This window comes from Zalophus californianus, chromosome 9 (genome assembly GCF_009762305.2).
Source record: "Zalophus californianus isolate mZalCal1 chromosome 9, mZalCal1.pri.v2, whole genome shotgun sequence".
Lineage (NCBI taxonomy): Eukaryota > Metazoa > Chordata > Mammalia > Carnivora > Otariidae > Zalophus > Zalophus californianus.
Genome location: NC_045603.1, coordinates 34,126,211 through 34,146,427, shown reverse-complemented (window position 1 = coordinate 34,146,427; position 20,217 = coordinate 34,126,211). Strand labels below are relative to the sequence as shown.

At 32.9% G+C, this 20,217-nt stretch overlaps 1 protein-coding gene and 1 non-coding gene across 8 annotated transcripts in view; both read left to right on the top strand.

Annotated features, from left to right (window-relative positions):
- The window catches only part of LRRIQ1 (leucine rich repeats and IQ motif containing 1), a 215,536-nt gene that overhangs the window by 168,242 nt on the left and 27,077 nt on the right, over nucleotides 1–20,217 (top strand). For 4 of the 7 annotated variants that reach the window (XM_027595281.2, XM_027595278.2, XM_027595279.2 and 1 more), the window contains 3 exons: nucleotides 15,663–15,795; nucleotides 18,187–18,247; nucleotides 18,787–18,955. In XM_027595281.2, the coding sequence (XP_027451082.2) occupies nucleotides 15,663–15,795; nucleotides 18,187–18,247; nucleotides 18,787–18,955 (363 nt within the window). The remainder of the gene's footprint in view (nucleotides 1–15,662; nucleotides 15,796–18,186; nucleotides 18,248–18,786; nucleotides 18,956–20,217) is intronic. The other 3 variants (XM_027595280.2, XM_027595282.2, XR_003520105.2) reach the window with 2 other exon arrangements.
- On the top strand, nucleotides 4,848–4,953 carry LOC113923218. Its single transcript, XR_003520223.1, has one exon. It is a non-coding gene; the product is annotated as a U6 spliceosomal RNA (small nuclear RNA).

Genomic DNA, 20,217 nt, shown 5'->3' with positions numbered 1-20,217 from the left:
AAAATGTTCAGCCACTTTGGAAGACAGTTTGGAACTTTCTTATAAAACTAGAAATAATAGGGCACCTGGGTGGCTCAGTCAGTTGTGTCTGCCTTCAGCTCAGGTCATGTTCTCAGGGTCCTGGGATTGAGTCCCTCATCAGGCTCCCTGCTCAGTGGGGAGTCTGCTTCTCCCTCTCTCTCTCTCTGCCTCTCCCCACTGCTTGTGCTCTCATTTGCTCTCTCTCTCTCAAATGAATGAATATCTTTAATAAAAAAAAAAAACTAGAAATATTTTTACTGAATGATCCAGCAATCTCACTCTTTGGTATTTATTCAAGTGAATTGAAAACTTATGTCCACACAGAAATCTGCACACACATATTTTTAGCAGCTTTATTCATAATTGCCAAAATTTAAAAGCAACAAAGACATCCTTCAGTAGATAAATGAATAAACTGTAGCACATCAGACAATGGAATATTATTCAACAATGAAAATAGATGAGCTACTAAGCCATGAAAAGACATGGAGGAACATTAAATGCATTTTACTAAGTGAAAGAAGCCAACCTGAAAAGTCTATTATATATATGATTCCAACTATGTGACATTCTGGAAAAGGTAAAACTATGGGGATAGTAAAAAGATCAGAGTTGCCAGGGGCCAGGATTGGGGAGAAGGGGTCAAGAGGCAGAGCACAGAAGATTTCTAGAGCAGTGAAAACTACTCTGCATGATACCATAGTGATGGATACATTGTCATTATATATTTGTCCAAACTCACAGAAAGTATAACATCAAGAGTGAACCCTAATATAAACTATGGACTTTGAATGATTATGATGTCTCAGTGTAGGTTCATAGATTATAACAAAGGTACCACTGTGGTGGGGAGTAGAAGTATGTCGATAATGGGAGAGGTTTTGAATATGTAAGGGAAGGGAGTATATAGAGAAATGTCTATACCTTCAAATTTTGTTTTAAAAACCTAAAACTGCTCTAAAAAAATGAATGTTGTTATTTTTTAAATGATATAAAGCAAAGATTAAGGAAGTACCAAAGAGAAGTCAAAAATTCCAAACTATATTATATCTTTCTTATTAATTTATAGAACAAGCACTCAAAAAATCAGTAAGGACGTGGTTTGATAAACCAATTTAATAACATTGCTTAAAGCACATATACAAAACAACAACTGGAAGAAGCACACACAAGACATTTACAAAACTTTTGACTTATACTGGCCTTAAATCAGGTCTCAAAAATTACTTGAGGATTGAGGGACACCTGGGTGGCTCAGTCATTAAGTGTCTGCCTTTGGCTCAGGTCATGATCCCAGGGTCTTGGGATTGAGCCCCACATCGGGCTCCCTGCTCAGCAGGAAGCCTGCCTCTCCTTCTCCCTCTCCCACTCCCCCTGCTTGTGTTCCCTCTCTAGCTGTGTCTCTCTCTGTCAAATAAATAAATAAAATATTTTAAAAAATTACTTAAGGATTGAAATCATGTGCACTATGTTTTTTTGAATATAATGCTAATAAATTATAAATGATTGATACCAATAATACTAATGATGATAGTACTAATAATGAACTAATACTATAAATGAATGATAAATCAATATAACTAGATAATCTTTATTCTCTTGGAAATTAGGAAACATCTGAAAAATTCATGGTCAAAAAATCATAAATATTTAAAAAAATAACTAAATAATAAAAAATCTATATATCATAATATAAAAGCAATAGCCAATGAAATTTTTTAAAGTAAAACAATTCATCAATAAAGCTAAATTTTTTGAAAGAAATTTGATGAATTCCTGGCAAGTCTGATTATGAAAATAAAAGAGAAAGCACAAATAATCAGTATTAGGAATGAAAATGAGGCAGGATGACAAATGATACAGACTAAAACTATAGTAAGGAAATATTGTGAACAACCCTATGGCAGTACATTTGAAAATTTGGAGAAAATGATCAAGTCTTAGAAAAATATGATACCGAAACTAACCTTAACTCTAATCTTAAACCTAGCATTATAGGCAAGCAACCAGGAAGGAAAAAAATTTCAACCTGTGACAGTATTTTTTTTTTTTATTTTGTTAGTTAACATACAGTGCAGTATTGGTTTCTGGGGTAGAATTCAGTGATTCATCACTTACATACAACCCCCAGTGTTCATCACAAGTGCCCTCTTTAATACCCATCCCCCACCCACCTCTCTCCATCCATCCTCAGTTTGTTCTCTATCATTAAGAGTCACTGTGGCTTGTTTCCCTCTCCCAAATGTCCATCAACTGATGAATGGATAAAGAAGATGTGATAGTATATTTTTTTAATTTTATTTTATTATGTTAGTCACCATACATTACATCATTGATTTTTGATGTAGTGTTCCATGATTCATTGTTTGCGTATAACACCCAGTGCTCCATGCAATACGTGCCCTTCTTAATACCCATCACCAGGCTAACCCATCCCCCCAACCCCCTCCCCTCTAGAACCCTCAGTTTGTTTCTCAGAGTCCATAGTCTCTCATCGTTTGTCTCCCCCTCTGATTTCTCCCCTTTCATTTTTCCCTTCCTACTATCTCCCTTTTTTTTAAACATATAATGTATTATTTGTTTCAGAGGTAAGGTCTGTGATTCATCAGTCTTACACAATTCACAGCGCTGTGATAGTATTTTTAAAATTATATGCCAAAGAAAGTGTCTCACAAAATATGTGCAAGACCTTATCAGGAAAATTGTAAAACTCTATCAAGAATGTTAAAGAAAAACTAAATAAATCTATGAATTGAAAGACTAAACTTCAAAGATTTAAATTGTTCCAAAATTAACAGTGGATTATGTAAGACTGTTGAATCACAGACCTGTACCTCTGAAACAAATAATACATTATATGCTAAAAAAGAAGAAGAAGAAGAAGAAGAAGAAGAAGAAGAGAAGGAGAAAGGAGGAGGAGGAGGAGGAGGAGAAGAAGAAGGAGAAGGAGAAGAAGATAGCAGGAGGGGAAGAATGAAGTGGGGGAAATTGGAGGGGGACACAAACCACGAGAGACTGTGGATTCTGAGAAAGAAACTGAGGGTTCTGGAGGGGGGGGTGGGCGGGTTAGCCTGATGATGGGTATCTGCATGGAACACTGGGTGTTATACGCAAACAATGGATCATGGAACACTGCACCAAAAACTAATGATGTAATATATGGTGATTAACATAACATAATAAAAAATAAATAAATAAAATAAAACAAAAAACAAAATTAACAGTGGATACTATGCAATCTCAATTAAATCACAAGAGGTATTTATGGGTATTGACAAGAAGAATCTAATTTGTATAGAAAGTCAAAATCTGCAAATAGTCAAGAGACACTCAACAGGGTGAACAAATTGGGAGAACTTGTCAAACACCATTATTAATAAACTCTTATTATAGAGTTGATGCAAATAAGACAGTGAATACATTGTGTGGCATGGTATTGTATGGTATGGATGGTATGATATGGATGGGATGAGATGAGATAGGATGGGATGGTAGTAATTCTAAGATAGGGTAGGGTAGGGTAAAATAAAATAGTAGAGAAAAATGACAACTGATAGGCATATAATTGATATTATAAGACAGATTATATTCTAAATCAGTGGGCAATAGATAGACTTTTCAATAAATCTTACTTAAATGATTATCTGTACTGAAAAGTTATGTCCACATTAAAGACCTAAATATAAGAAGCAAAAATATAAAATTTACCGAAGACAATGTAGAAGAATATAAAATTGGATATGGAATTATTTCTTTAAAAATACTCGTCATCTTGATAAATATATTTACATTAAAATTAAAAATCTCTATAAATCCAAAATTGTCATAATAGTAGTGAAACAACAACACAAAGAGATGGAGAAGGTATTTGTCACACATATAACCAACAAAGGTCTCATATCCAAAATATATAAATAATTCCTAAAAGTCATTAAAATACAAATAGCCTAATAAAAAAATAAACAAGAAGCTCTAACATATTTTTCACAAAAGAAGAAATCCAAGTAATTTGTGAACATATAAAAAGGTGCTTAATCTCATTTTGTAGCAGAGAAATGCAAATTAAATCTGCAAAGTAAAAAAAAAAAAAAAGCCTAAAAAAACTAATTGTTGGAAAACACATAACTAATAAGACTCATATTTTGCTGATTGAAGTACAATTTGGTACAACCATTTGGAAAACAATTTTACATGCAGTGGACTTGAAGATATGCATTTATATGATCCTTCAATTACATTCCTAAATGCTTGCTGTATAGAAACTTGTACAAGGATAGTCAGAGTAGTGTTTTTCTTAATAGTCCAAAACTGGAAACAGCCCATGTGTCCAACAACAATGGAATAGATAAACTGTAATACCTCCATACAGTGGAATATAGTACAGTGCTGAAACTACATGTATACACAGCAACAAAGATGAATCTCAAAACAATCTTGAACAAATGAACACAAGAGAATACCTACAGAATTGTAGCAAGCAAAGCTTGCTTAATACATAGATCAGAAAAATTATAAAGCAAATCAAGAAAGTCAAGGTTATAAAATTTAGCATAGTGGTTATCCCTGAGAGAAGAGACTTTAGAACAGGACTTCTCATGTGCAAGCTGTGTTCTATTTTTTTTAATGATTAGAGGTCAAATGGAATATGTATTTATATTTGTATTTATATAATAATTTTAAACAATTTATGCATAATTTATATAATATATAATCTTTACATACTTATAATTACTGATGAATCCTAAAATTGTAAACACCTGCTATATGCAATATTTTGTGTACATTGTATATATCACAACAAAATAAAATGATAAAAAGAGCTTTCTGTGCTCACTTGGCAACACATATACTAAAATTGGAATGATACAGAGAAAATTAGCATGGACTCTGCACAAGGATAAAATGCAGAGTCATAAAGTGTTCCATATTTTGCTTTCCTTTCTAATGATGAATGACAAAACTATGTCTCTGATAAGCAAAGTGACTTGACCAATTGAAGTCCCTTCCAGCTTCAAACCCCACCCCCAATTTCCCCTTCAAAAAAAAAAGATGTTCCCCAAATCAATATTTATATAAGTAGTTTAAAGCTAAAAATTAATTTTGGGGGCCTGGGTGGCTCAGTCGGTTAAGCGGCTGCCTTCGGCTCAAGTCATGTTCCCAGGGTCCTGGGATCGAGTCCCGCATCGGGCTCCTTGCTAAGGAGGGAGTCTGCTTCTCCCTCTTCCTCTGCCTGCCACTCCCCCTGCTTGTTCTCTCTCTGTGTCTCTCGCAAATGAATAAATAAAATCTTTAAAAAAAATGAAGTTAATTTTGTAGGGAAGACTGGTAATGCCTTTCTTGACTTTTTTCCTCACTAGAGTATAAATAGATTAATAATACTTTTATCTAACTTTTCAATTAAAAGTGAAATCAATGAATGGAGGCCCTGATTCATTTACAAATGAACTTCTGCTACATAAAATAAAAATCTATCTTTCTAAACAAAATATAATGAAAGATAAAAATTCTGCCTTAAGAGTTCAACTCTTGATTTCGGCTCAGGTCATGATCTGAGGGTTGTGAGATTGAGCCTGGAGTTGGGCTCCATGCTGGTTGTGGAGCCTGCTTAAGATTCTCTCTCTCTCTCTCTCTCTCTCCCTGACCCGCCCCACCCTCTCTCTCTCTCTTTCTGTAAAAAACAATTGTGAAAGAAAATTTTTACTTATATTTACTAGTTTTTTATAGTGCAAGCAGTATTTTGATATCTATTCAATATGTGATGTTAGCTCTGTCTGTAACAGAAGCATATCTGTATTCTTATTTGACAGGTAGAGAAATCATCAGAGGCAGAAATGTGTATGATAAGTATTTCTGTTTTGTAGCTATAAAAAAACAATGATTACAATGATACAAAAGATGTTTAATTGGATCCATCAAGCCTCTATCATTAGTGTATCAATATAATACCACTTACTGACTTCTTTTGAAATAAAACTAGTAAAGGAAATCAACCATATATTTGGCTCATGATTAATAAATATACATAAATGAGTAGAATTAGTGATGTCTTTTTACCAAGAGCAGAAGCTTTTATATATGTCAAGAACCTGAAGTCCAACTATACAAACAAACAAAGCAAAAAGCAGGTGGCAGTACGACCTGTTATACACTATGACCACGTTATTTTGAAAGCCAACCTACTTTCATCATCTGCCTCTCCATTATTCTATTGGGTGGGCCCTAGTTTGGATGACCTACTGTATTAACACTCCCTAAGGGAGTCTAGGTTGGATAGGGGAATATTTTCCAAGAGTAATTAAATTGAGAGAGTGAAACAGGAGAGAATCATGTCAATGGAAACTCCTTCATGGTTATTACTGAGCAATTGCTAAAAATTATTTGAAATAACTTGAAATCAATTAGGACTGTGTATCCTTGTTATCTTTTGGAAATTAACTTTTATTTTTTAAAGACACACTAAAATCCTCGTATATTATGAAATAAAATACATTTTAAAAAAATACCTGTTATAGATTTGGAATTCTTTGAACAAGGACTTCCTGGACTCCCCCCAGAAAATTGTTCTGTCTAGTTTTGTGGTTAATCCTGGGATCCTTCCAGTGACCCCGTGGAACCTTGATGTTGGCCTGGATTTAGAGACTCTTACAGATAGTCTCACCTCCAGGATAGCTAAGTCTCGGCCCATGGCAACTGAGATAGCATTAACATTATGCATAATCTTAATGAACCATAAGAGTTCATTTAACTTAAAAAATAGCAAAATGGCTAGAGTTATTAAATCCTTAATATATGTTAGGCATTATACATGTTCTATTACTTTATATTATCATATACATTTTAGGAGAAAAAACTGAGGCAGAGAGAAGGTAGGTAATTTGCCCAACATTACACAGTTAGTAAGTGAAAAAAAATTTATTACATGCAAGATAGATGTGAGGCAGATAAATGACTAAAGTGTAGACTCTTCAATATAGACTGAATTAATTTATCCTAGAATTAATTTTTCATATGTCACAATTCCAGAGCCTCTTCTAGTGAAAAATTAAGTGGTGTGCCAGATTCATTGGAAATGTAAAATGCAATCTTAGACAATGACTCCTGGGTAGTTCTAAAAGTAATATCCTGTTAACACCTATTGTAACTTAGAAATGGGTAAATCTGCCAATGCCATGACAGTGAAGGATCAGTATTACTTATTTTTCTTTTTATCTCAGGTTCCAATACAGCTTGGCATAGCACTGTTACTGATCCTGTCATTTAAAACTTTTACATTTTGTTTAGGATTTTTGCATTAGTTTTTAAAATATTACATTAAAATATTATTTACCTTGATTCCTGAGATTTTTGTTGTCTCCTTAAATTTTGTGCCTAAAGTAAAATATTTCATTTGACCCACTTGACTTACCCTAGTCCTGGTTCTAGTTAACAGCAAACATGGAGACACATTATACATTAATATGACTATACATATGACTACATGACTTTAACAACCTGCAATTTTCTTGACTTTTATGGCTCTCACAGAAGAAACTAAAGAACCACTCTTTATGTAGTATTTGGTGCTTTACTATAAAGATAGTGAAGAGTTTAAATTCAACTGTCCAATAGAAATGGCAAAGCATATCCTTTCAAGTAGAATCATATATAAGTTGAATACAGAAGACTTGTTATAATTGGTTAATATGCACAACTACATTGACTTTGTGAAAGAATGTTTCTGTTATTCCAGAGGGATTCACTTAAATATAGCAATTCTATAATATTGAAATTTGTATCTGCAAAATCTATAGATTTTAAAAGACAATTTAGTAACTAACTTCTTTACTTTCCTAAAGATCATTCGTATACTTTATGTATCACCCAACCCCCAAACAGACAAATTTTGAGAATTAATTTAAATGTCAGAAACTAGCAAGTATTTTTCATTCTAATACTTTTTTTTTTAGCCTCCCTACCATAAAATATAGTGAAATATGTAAAGGAGTGATTAGTGCTGCTGTTAGCCTTTGACCCTTACATACAGCGTTGGCTCTATTCCCAAAATTTCTGTTTTTAAAGTTTTGCAACAACAATCCTCTTCTTTATTCATGAAGTCATTTTCCTTAGTGATCAATTACATACTTGAATATATTTTAAAAGAATAGGAATGTTGCTTGTCACACACAAATGGATCTTAGAGAGTTACTGGTTTCATGCCAATGCCATCAACTTTCCAGCAACAGATTGGATTGGTTAAGGAAGAAGCCATAAACACCCTATCAACAAGTATTTATACAGATGTTAATGAATTTAAAATTCTGTTAGTGTAACATTTATGCCAAACTCCAATTTTATTTGTGCTTTATTTGTGAGGTATGATGCAATAACTTCTTTTAATAAACATGTACAGACCACTTATACTTTAAAATGGAAACATATTTTTAGTGTTTCCAGCATGAGATACATAGAATCAGCCATTTATCAAAGTTACCAAAAACATTTCCATTTCACATAGCATTTTGCTCATCACACAACTATGTCCTCCAAAAGCTTTTGGTAAAGAGATGAACTCATTTCTACCCATGAAACCAATAATACGTTTTTATTATATTACTAAGAAAGACCATTAAAGGAAAGGAAAATAGTCATGGGAAAGTTGCCATATGTATTTAAAATATAAATAATTAGCTTTTTTTGTGTGTTTCCCAAATGATAATTGAATCTTAATCTCCCTCTATGTAGGATATTTATGCTATACTAGTAATTTAGAAAACATTCATTTGAAGCATATGGGTTTAATGAACACTTATTTTGTTTTTCATGAAGAAAAGAATAATATTTCCATTAATTTCAAAAGAGACTTCATTTCTTTCAGTGAACTTCTTAAAGCTGAACTGCTTTCCTCTAGGATTGTGTACACTGTAGACATTTTATAAAGTAGCCTTATATGATATAGTAGTTTTTTTTTTAATTTGCCATCCTTCATTGTCAATTTTTATCTCAAACTAGTTATGACTTTCAGAGCTAAAGTTTCTATTATAATGATTAAGTTAATTATGTACAGGAATGTATTACCCTCCACAATGCACAGGTTTGTCTACATGCTAAAAATCTAAACTCCAGCTCTACATTTGTCCGGGCACTGACAGACCATTAATCAACTATGACAATTATTCCATTATTTCACAAATATTTTTGAGCACCATCCTACTGTGTACCCCTTAAAGAGCTTATTTATAGTAGGCAAAACTGGCACATGAATAGGAAATTAAAATATGATGTAACAAATGCTATCATGGAGTCTCTATAGGAACCTTTAGAGGGCATCTCCAACTTAATTTGAGTAAGAAATGCAGTGTTGGAAGATCAAGGACTTAGCCCAAAGAATGTAATTTCTAAACTGTCATGTCATGAAGACATGAAGCAAAAAACACCATTGGCAAAGTGGGCAATCTAAAGCATAGGCCTATAGGCAAAAGAGAACATTTTGAGTAATTCTAACATATCTGAGTGACTGAGGCAAGAACCTAACAGATGTGTCTGAAGGTATATGCATGGCTTGTATGCTATGCAAAAAAAAGAAAAGAAAAAGAAAAAAATTGAACATTATCCAAAGGCAATGGGGAACTAGGAGTTTAACCTATAAAGCAGTGTAATTAGATTTGTATTTTAGCTAGGCCATTTGGAGTATGGAGGTGTGTACATGGAAGCAAGACCAAAGCAAAGCAAAACGAAACAAAACCAAAAAACAAAAACAAAAAAACAGTGAGAGGGCTCTTCAGAAGAAATGATGATAGCCTCACATAAAATAGTGGCAACAGAAATCCAGGAAATTTGAGATTGAAAAGAATTTAGGAGGTAAAATATGCAGTTTTAGGGTGAGGATGAATGCTGGTTCAGTACAAGACTCTGGTTTCTGACTTATATATTGACAATGATGGTAGCATTATGGGACCTTGGAAAAGGTAGGATAATACATGAGTTCAGCTTTTTTACATACTCAATTTATATTATCTGTGGGATGTCTAAGTGTCAAAGCTTTGGATGAATACATGTTTCAAAAGGAAAAATGAAGGTGATTGAAGAAGTTGAATGAATATCCTCATACAGGAAAAGTATAGCCTAAGAGTAAATGGGGCCAGGTTCAAACCCCAAAAAAGAATCCTGAGATCAGAAGGGATGACAAGGGAAGAGGAGCCCTTGAAGGAGACTGGGGTTTAGACAAAAGGTCAGAGAAAAAACAAGGAGGTATAATGAAAAAAATCCAAAGGAAATAAGACTTTTAAGAAGGAAGGACCAGACAAGAATGTATAATAATATCATAGAGGAGTCAGTAAGAAAATAACTTCAAAAAGTCCTAAGGATTTAGCAATCTTAGTCATCTTGATGTGAACAGTTCCAGTGAAGAAGAAGGCATCTTTTTTTTTTTTAAGATTTTATTTATTCATTTGAGACACAGAGATACAGAGAGAGAGCGAGAGAGCATGAGCAGGGAGAGAGGCAGAGGGAGAGGGAGAAGCAGGCCTCCTGCTGAGCCAGGAGTCCGATGTGGGGCTCGATCCCAGGACTCTGGGATCATGACCTGAGCCGAAGGCAGCCGCTTAACCGACTGAGCCACCCAGGTGCCCCGAAGAAGAAGGCATCTTGCAGTGAGCTGAAGCATGAATTGTAATAAGTCAACAGAGACTGGTCTTTGTCTACCATTTCAAGTTTATCTGATTAGGGAAGGAGAGAGAAGAGTAGTTAGAGGGGAAGGTAAAAGCCATTTTTGACAGATACTGGAAATACCAAAGAAAAGAAAATACTGATAAATAAGAGATCCTAGATTTTATGAAAAGGTTGGGATCCAGAGCAGAGTTGAAACACTGTGCTTGGGAGAAGGGGTGCCTCTTCTACTGTGAATGGTCAGAAAGGTACCTTTGCACTTACGTCACCATATACAAGGCTGCTCACTTCTTTCAAAATGGAGCCTGAAGTAAAATGGGTAGTGGGGATAGAAAGGAGGAGCCAGTTATTAGTGACATACCAAGCAGGTAGACTAGATCTAGTTTCTGATTAGATGTTGGTACTGTAAGGCATGAGCAGCCAAGGTTGATTGCAGAATACCTGGTCTGGATGACTTGTAAATTCAGGAGGCAAAACAGACTCAGTAGGATGATGATGGTCAAAACAAGTTGTGATTCTGAAGTTCAGCTGTATATGAGAACAGGAATAAAATAGAAGCTGAAGATACTTAGCTGCCAGCCCCATGAAGTAATACACAATATCCATCTGGTTAACTATCATCAGAAGTCAGTGCAGTGCCAGGCAAAGAGTGGGGTGGGGTGGGGGTCCTAGATACTTGTAGAATGAGGAACACATCTAAAGGAATCTATAAAGAAGCATGAAAGGGAGCACTTGAAGTCTGGTGTTTCAATGTCCTGCAGAAAAGAGAGTTTTAAGACAAAAGAAATGACCTGTGTAGTTGAATTCAGCAGAGAGGTCAATTAAGATGAAATAAATGTGTTTGTTAGATTAAGACAGTTCTCAGTAAGGACAATTTCAATTGCAATAAATTAAGGTGGGAATGGAAAGTGAAGAAGTAGAAATGAGGAGTAGACTTCTCTTAAAAGAATTTTGTTAACCAATATCTTTTAGTGTGAAAGGGAAGGTATTCAAAGAGTATAGAATTTGTCCCTGAAAACTTGTATCTTATTTTACATGAGTTTATTGAACTGGGAGATAAGAATATATAAGAATATTTATTGAACTGGGAGATAAGAAATATAAATTATGAGGGGAAAATGACTTGTAGTTTAGAAGATATTTAGCAATAAATTTGTATGCCTAGAGAGAAAGTTGCTCCTTTTGAAAGTACAATAGAAACTAAAATCAAACAATAGGCAAGAAGCCATCAAAAGGAATGAGATCTTGCCATTTGCAATGACGTGGATGGAACTGGAGGGTGTTATGCTTAGTGAAATAAGTCAATCAGAGAAAGACATGTATCATATGACCTCACTGGTATGAGGAATTCTTAATCTCAGGAAACAAACTGAGTGTTACTGGAGTGGTTGGGGGTGGGAGGAATGGGGTGGCTGGGTGATAGACATTGGGGAGGGTATGTGCTACGGTGAGCGCTGTGAATTGTGCAAGACTGTTGAATCACAGATCTGTACTTCTGAAACAAATAACACAACATATTTTAAGAAAAAAGAAAAAGAAGAAGATAACAGGAGAGGAAGAATGAAGGGGAGTAAGTCAGAGGGGGAGATGAACCATGAGAGACAATGGACTCTGAAAAACAAACTGAGGGTTCTAGAGGGGAGGAGGGTAGGGGGATGGGTTAGCCTGGTGATGGGTATTGAGGAGGGCACGTTCTGCATGGAGCACTGGGTGTTATGAACAAACAATGAATCATGGAACACTGCATCAAAAACTAATGATGTAATGTATGGTGATTAACATAACAATAAAAAATTAAAAAAAACAATAGGCAAGAGAAAATATTTGCACCAGTGATAATAGATAAAGGATTATGAATGGTTAATTAAAAACAGAAAGAGAAATATTAGGATCCAGCAGAACTGGGGAAAACAAGAAAGTATTTTACACTATTCAGTTTATAATTAATAAGTAATCGTGGAATAACATTCAATCTCACTAGCAGTAAAAATATAAATTAAGTCCAGACAACATTTTTGTCATACTATCAAGAACTTTAAAATATTTAATATCCCAGTGTTGACCAAGGACTCAGTGAAATGAGTAATCTCCAATAGTCTATGGTAAATTGGTGAAAGCTTTTACAACTATTTGACAATATAGATTATATTGTTTCTCAAAATATTTATAGTTTTAGAGATGTTATCTTTAATTCCACCTGAAAAACAGATCAATTAAATAGATAATTAGAAACCTATCATGTAACAAGTTGGTATATCATAGTATATAACAACTAATATTATGTTTAGGATGAGATTTCCATTACATAGAATACATTTGTTATAGTACTAACAGAAAAGTAGGATGTATAGAATATATACAATTTTATGTAAACAAAAAACAATAAAAATCTATTAAAAACAGAAGTACAAGGAAATGCCTTAAAAAATATTATCCAGGTGTTATTTTTGGATAGTGGGATTTTTGTGGATTTTCTTTCCTTTTTTTTTCTTTTTGACTTTTTACTTTTCTCTATTTTTCTAAATTGTTTATAATAAGAATGTATTCCTTTTATAATAAAAAAGTTTAACAATTTGTTTAAATAAAATTACTTAAATTTGTGTTTTGAAGAAAAGGAGTATATGTAGCCAGGCGTTACTAGGGGACAGTAGGAATCAACGGAAAGACCTTTTTTTCTTAGGTTATGATTCCAGAAATTCATGAAGCAAGACCCAGAAAAGTAGTAAAGGACAGGAAGTAAAGCAGTTTGAGTTCTGCAGGTAGAATGGTGCCTCTTCTACAACTGAAAGATTTTACTGGACATCCTAATGACAAGCATCAATTAAGTAATCCAAATCACCATTATTCTTCCAGTGTGAGATACTAAAAACAGAACTTCTACAAGTTTACAAGAGTTAATCTAATTTTCCTCTTCTCAATGACAGGAATAATCCTGAAATGCTTTAGCCAAAACAGAATCAATTTTTTCAGCATGTAAATTACAGTATCTTCAGGTACCTCCAGCCAACTTCACCAATATGCTTGTTCTGTTTATTACACTGAGCACACACCAATCTACCAGTCTATGCCTTAGGGTTAAAATGGTTAATATGAACTGGACCTTTACAGTGAAATCTCTCATCTTTTCTCAGGGATTGTTGTTTAGAACCTTAGCTGAACTCTGATGTAAAACCATTTAAGGTTTATGGAGTGTTATTATAGAGTTGAGGAAAACTTTCCAAAATGAGTACTGTAAAAAGTGATTTTTGCAAGTATTTGTCATTATTTTAAAAAACAGAAAGATAATTTTTATTTTTAGCTAAAAGTATAATCGTTACAAAAGGATTCTTTACATATCAAGAGTAGATAAGTTTTTAGCTATGGGCTCAGTTGATTATCAGTGGTCACTGAATCCTCACTTTTTTCTATCACTGCAATTATGGGTCCAACATCTGGTCTGGTCAACCAAGAAAGGTGGATAAAACGCTGGGACTCTGCTAGAGAAAAGACTTAATGCTGTGCAGTAACTGGATGTGGCAATGCCAAATGTTCCCTTTGTTTTAGTCCCTCTTACAGTTTCTGTATACCTATATGGCCACTTACCAGAATGGTGTCTGCTCATGGATTCAATGGTCAGCCCTTGCATGTGAAGTAATTGTTCCTCCAGTATAGCAAATATGGAGGGGTTTGCTTAAGCTCAGGATGCAAAAGATGTGGCCATTTTAGAAACAGACGGTGGCATGAGAAGTAACAGCAAGTTAACTTTGCTAAGTAACACGGAGTCTAGAGAAATAAACATGCTGATTTTTAGCTTTTCTAAGAACTGACTACAATATCTCTTTGAAAAAGAGTCATTTTACTAATTTCAGCAGCAACTTTTAATGAAAAGAGACATGGTATATGTATCACTCCCAACATATTCAGAAAGACAAATGCTAACCTTTTATGTATATGTATGACTGTGTATGGCACATGCACCAAGCATTTGAAGCACCATGCTTCATTTGTTTTCCAAACAACTTGCAAATATATGGTGACTTTTCTGTGTACAAAGATCTATAGTGAAAGAATTAATAAATCAACATATAAAATATTAGGTTTTAAATTATAGGATTCTCGTTAGTTTGATTACCACGAGTGAGTTTTCAAGAGGTACCTTTCTCTGGTGTACTGTCAGCCAATCCTACAAAACTAATAATGGCTCCAAAAAAGATCTAGTCCATGGAGGAAGGCTCTAAAATAGCAGGTCTTTGGTGTAATTCTGAAATGCATGGCATTGTCATAGTAGTAACATCTATAGATTTAAAAAAATACAAATGTATAAATTTTACATTTAAATATAAGGGTTGGATTTTTAATTTTCTTTTTTCTTTTTCTTTACTCTTTCTTTATATTTGTTACCTTGTATTCTTACCTTGTATGATTTCTCCCCTTGCATATTTCCCATATTCATTTATATTGTGCTTCCTCACCTCCTTTTTTGAAATAGTTACTCTGGCACATAAGCACAGGTTCCCTAAATCTTATATAATTATATTCCTAGTTTAAAATATTGTATTAGCTTACACAAACCAAGCTTAGTTTTATATACAAAATTAAAACTCTGTTTCAAATACCCTCAATATAATTTATGAATTCTACGTATGTATAAGGTTAGTGTAAGAACAATTAGACTTTAAAATAAGCCTGAAAAGACATCATAGTGGACAGATATTCTTTTTATACTAGAATTTACTATCAAAAATAATTCTTTGAATTTTTCATTTAAAAACTGAAAAAAAGCAAGTCCTATAAGATGTTGGCTGCATCGAAACATTTTATTTTTCAAAATATGTGAGTTTGAAACTCAAGCAGGAAGATTACTTAATCTGTAAGTGATGTTTTTCTTACAGATGATTAAGATCCCATGAATTAGTCTTTTTTTTCTTTCTTTTGATAAAATTGTTTTCCTAAACAACTACTCGGCCAAATTTTAATCTCTTTAAATAACAAATAAAACTTCCATTTTTTTTCCCCAGGTAAGGAAGAAGAACTTACCTACAAGGATACCAAGGCAAATGAAAAATTAGAAAGGAGTAAAGAATACACATACCAATGGCTTCACACACAGGTTGGGATTCATGAAACAACTAATTCCAGAAACATAAAATGGTGAGGTAATTTCCTTTAAATTAGATTTTTGTATTGTAAATACATCTTGAAAAGTGAAACCTAGGTTAATTGTGCTAAAACAAACATGACTTTATAGCCAAAGGCCAATACACCCATTGCCAGTTTATAAAAGGCCTCTTCTATAGAATAGATTTAATCACTCGTTATATTTTTCACCTTAAAATGTTTGAGAACTCTGTTTCTGTAATGCTTAAAACCAACAAGTGAACCATACAAATGATTCTACTTTATAAAGTAAAATGCATGGTATCCATTAACTGTTTATAAATATCATATGTATTGGAGGTTATATTTTATTTTGTGTCATTTCTATCATTTATGTTTGGTGGTTAAAATTATAATTCAACACTGTGCTGCCACTTTCCCAGTCATGTAACTAATTTCCAATGATGTCTCTATGCTTCAGTTTCTTCTCCTTTAAAGTGAGATGTTAATGTCATCTATCTATCTCACAATATAGAGGTGAGCTCACAAGTTTGAGGATATCAAATGTTTATATCCCTTAGTAACAAACAAGGAAACTTGAATATAATAGGTAATCATTTAATTTTTGTTACATTAATGTATGTATTAGTTTTCTACCATCATAACAAAATACCATAGATTGTGTGGCTTAAACTGTAGAGATGTATTTTCTCACAGTTCTGGAGGCTACAAGTTCAAGATTAGAGCAAGTTTGGTTTTTTGGAAGTCTGTCTTCACGTTTGCAGAGGGCCTTCTTTTCACTGTGCCCTCACACAATCATCCTTCTGTCTCTGTTGTCTGTGTTTTAATCTCTTGTTCTTATAAGGACACTGGTTATATTGGATTAGAGCCTACCCATATGACCTTATTTTACTTTAATTACCTCTTTTAGGCTCTATCTGCAAATACATCACATTATGAGGTATTGAGAGTTAGGACTTCAACATATCAATTCCGATGAAACAAAATTCAGCCTGCTGCAATGTGGTATAAAGCATATATACATCCATAACCACTGAACCAAAGTTTTAGGGAAATAAAAGTCCAGAAATAATAATATTTTTGACATAAATTTTTAAGACTTTCATTTTAGCTACATATATCCACAAAATAATAAAAAATAAAAATAATAAAATAACAAAAAAGTGCTATTATAAACACTTACTAAATATATAAAGAAATATTGAATCTAAATGTAGATGATGCTTTGGAACTGTTTCCAGGCATTCTATAAAATATAACCTCCAATACCTATGATATAATGTAATAACTATTTAAATGACTAACAAATAAAATCCTACAATTATGAGGGTTAAAACTTAATTTAGAAGCAGGTTAAAATATGTAAAAAATGAAATCTCTTTTTTATAATGTATATAAACTGAAACTTTCATATGTGGTCAATTCTACCCATGTAATTCCTTTTAAAATATGGAAAAGGAAGTGAAGAATGAAAGAGAAATTAAAACAACATTTTATAATCTGGATTATTTGGTCCTATTTCATTGTGAGCAAAGAAAGTAGGAATAAAGCAATCAGCATTTGGGAACTTTTTTATTTTACTAAGTGCTCTAATTAATACAAGCACGATTTCTTTTATGTTGGTATGAACCAATTTAGTGTAATTCATAAGATGACATTCTTAGAACTATAAACAAATATGATATAACCGATAGTTTACCATCTGACTTAAACAGATATAAGAGGTCTTGTTCAGAGATTTAAAAAAAGCGTTAGGATAGATAATGTGAAAAATATAAGCAAATTGTTTCAGGATGTATTTTAGATATACTTAAACCTTTAATAATATCCCTTACTCCTAAATAAGTTATATTTAAACATATGATACAACAGACATTGTTCATGCACTTTATCTTTTGAAAATATATTAAGGAATAAGTAGTGATATTTTAAGAAAAATTATTTTCAAGAACAGAAATTCTTGAAAAGCCAAATGTCAATGTTCTAGTTTTAAACAGAAATTAATGGTGAGCATCAGTATAATGCTTTAACCCACTATAGGTGTTTTAAAAATAGGAAGCTTTGCTTTTCTCATAAGACAAGTAAGATATATAAGTAAATGTAAATAAAATATTTATATGATCTACAATTTATTAACTATCATTGGTACTTTCAAATTTTTGCTTTTTATATGTATTTCTGTTTGGCAAAGAAGAGTGGCATTAAAGTGTTATTTAGAAATTTAAATTTTATGTCAAAGTGAATTTTCCAATGACTGAAAACATGTAAATTTTTATATATCTTTGCCTATCCTCTAATTTAATAAAACTATTATTTCCAATTTATAGATTACTAATTCCTCCCAAACTTTTCACTGGGCATTTCTTTCATATTCTTCTTCTACATTTATATAATAATATAATTTTTGTTTTTGTCAATATGCAGCAATCACTTCTTGCCTGAGTTAGATCCAGATGTACTTAATGGTGGAAGAGTTCAGCTTGTGGTAAGAAATGTGTTTAAAGTTACAGAAAAATGTTGCACACACTGGTCCTCAGTAAATGGCACTTTAAAATATGACCATAATTAGTGTAAATTATGAAAATATCACAACTCTATTTAGGGTAATCTCAAAATACTATATATTAAAATAATAACCCGTTATAACAACATATTTTCTTGACTTGAATTTAACTTTAAAATCTGATATTACTTTAAAATATTGATTCTATATGGTAGATTTAAAAATATTAACATGCTACCATTTTTAAAATAACATGACTCTGAACAGGAATTGCATAATGAACTTATTTACTTGAATATTTTAAAAGAGTAGGATACTGAGGGAAATATACTCTCACAAGTTAGAAAATCAAAGCAGTTGAAAATTAACAAGTAATTGTGAACTCAACCTCTAAGTAACAAAGTGTAAATTATTGAAGCTTTAGGAACAACCAAGTTCTAAACATGGTGACCAGAGTGTCAGACTCTAGATACTATTACTATATGTGCATTGTTAAAGTCAATTGTACTATATGCTATTAGAAGGAAGACTATGCTAACAGAAGGAAAATGGCAAATGTGGAGTCTAGAGAAATGGAGCCCACAAAACAAGAAATTTTCAATGTGTTTCCAGAAATTTCCAGAGGAAAGGATACCCTAACCAATGACAGAAGTGTACAGCCTCCTTGGCAGGTGAAAATGGATGTCTCAGGTGACCCTAACTTTATGACACCTTCCATTTATATCAACCAATTAATACTCCTTGCTCAGATTCTACATTCACCAAGAAAATTGATTATAATTTAGCTTGCCAAGTAGAATTTAGCATAAAAAGATAATGCACTTTCTAATGCATCTAGTATGATGGTATCCAGAGCAAGTTATATTCATGATTGTCATGAACAATTCATTCAAGGACTTTTCCTGAAAAGGAGCAAAATTAGGGCAATAGCGAAAATTAATGTGTTTTCCTGAAAAGAGAGCAAAATTAGGGCAATAGCAAAAATTAATGTGTTTATGAAAATATTTATAGGATCTATGCACCTGTTTGAAATACTCATTAAGCAAATATTTCCTTGCATTTTAATACAGACTCATCTGGCAGAGTGGCATGTAGATTGCCGTAGGAAAATTGATACGTCAAGCTATGAACACCATGCATATTACTAACAATTGCACACAGAGTGTTGAGTTGCCACTTTGGAACAAAAATGGGGAATATAAAAGTCCCAAAGAATGCCAGAATAAAGAAACTGATATTAACATTGAATGATTATATTTCTAAAAATGAATGAAAAAGACTGGGTAGATTTCTAAGTGAAATGGTTCTATGAGAGGGGCGGCTGGGTAGCTCAGTTGGTTAAGCATCAACTCTTGATCTTAGCTCAGGTCTTGATCTCAGGGTCATGAGTTCAAGTCCTGTATTGGGCTCTGTGCTGCACATGGAGCCTACTTTAAAAAAAAAAAATGGTTCTATGAGATTAATGCTCTGAGATTAATCTCCTTCTATATCCCACTGTATTACACTATATTCAAATATATGACAAATGCATAGCAATGATAAGTGCTATTTTTGATATTGAAGAGGTACAGGTGAATACAAAAACAAAGTAAATGGTAGTAGAACAGAAATACAGTTTTTTGTTTGTATGTTTGTTTATTTCCTTTTTTTTAAGTGGAGATAAGAGAAGGGATTAAGGACTTATGTCAAAAGGATAGTGGACTAATTGAATGCCCAGAGTCTCAGCAATGTGTTGGGAAACTGGAGGCAGACAATTGCACACCTGGGACCAGGCCATAACTGAAAGTAAAATTTAAAAAAAAAAATCTGCAATTGCTGCCACTTTTCCTCTGAGACATAAGGAAATCACCCATAATAAAAGGATAGAAAATTACAAAACAAAAATGATAAAATTTTAATTAGAATCATTATGGATATGCAAATAAGCCTACTATAAATTCTGTCTTTATAAA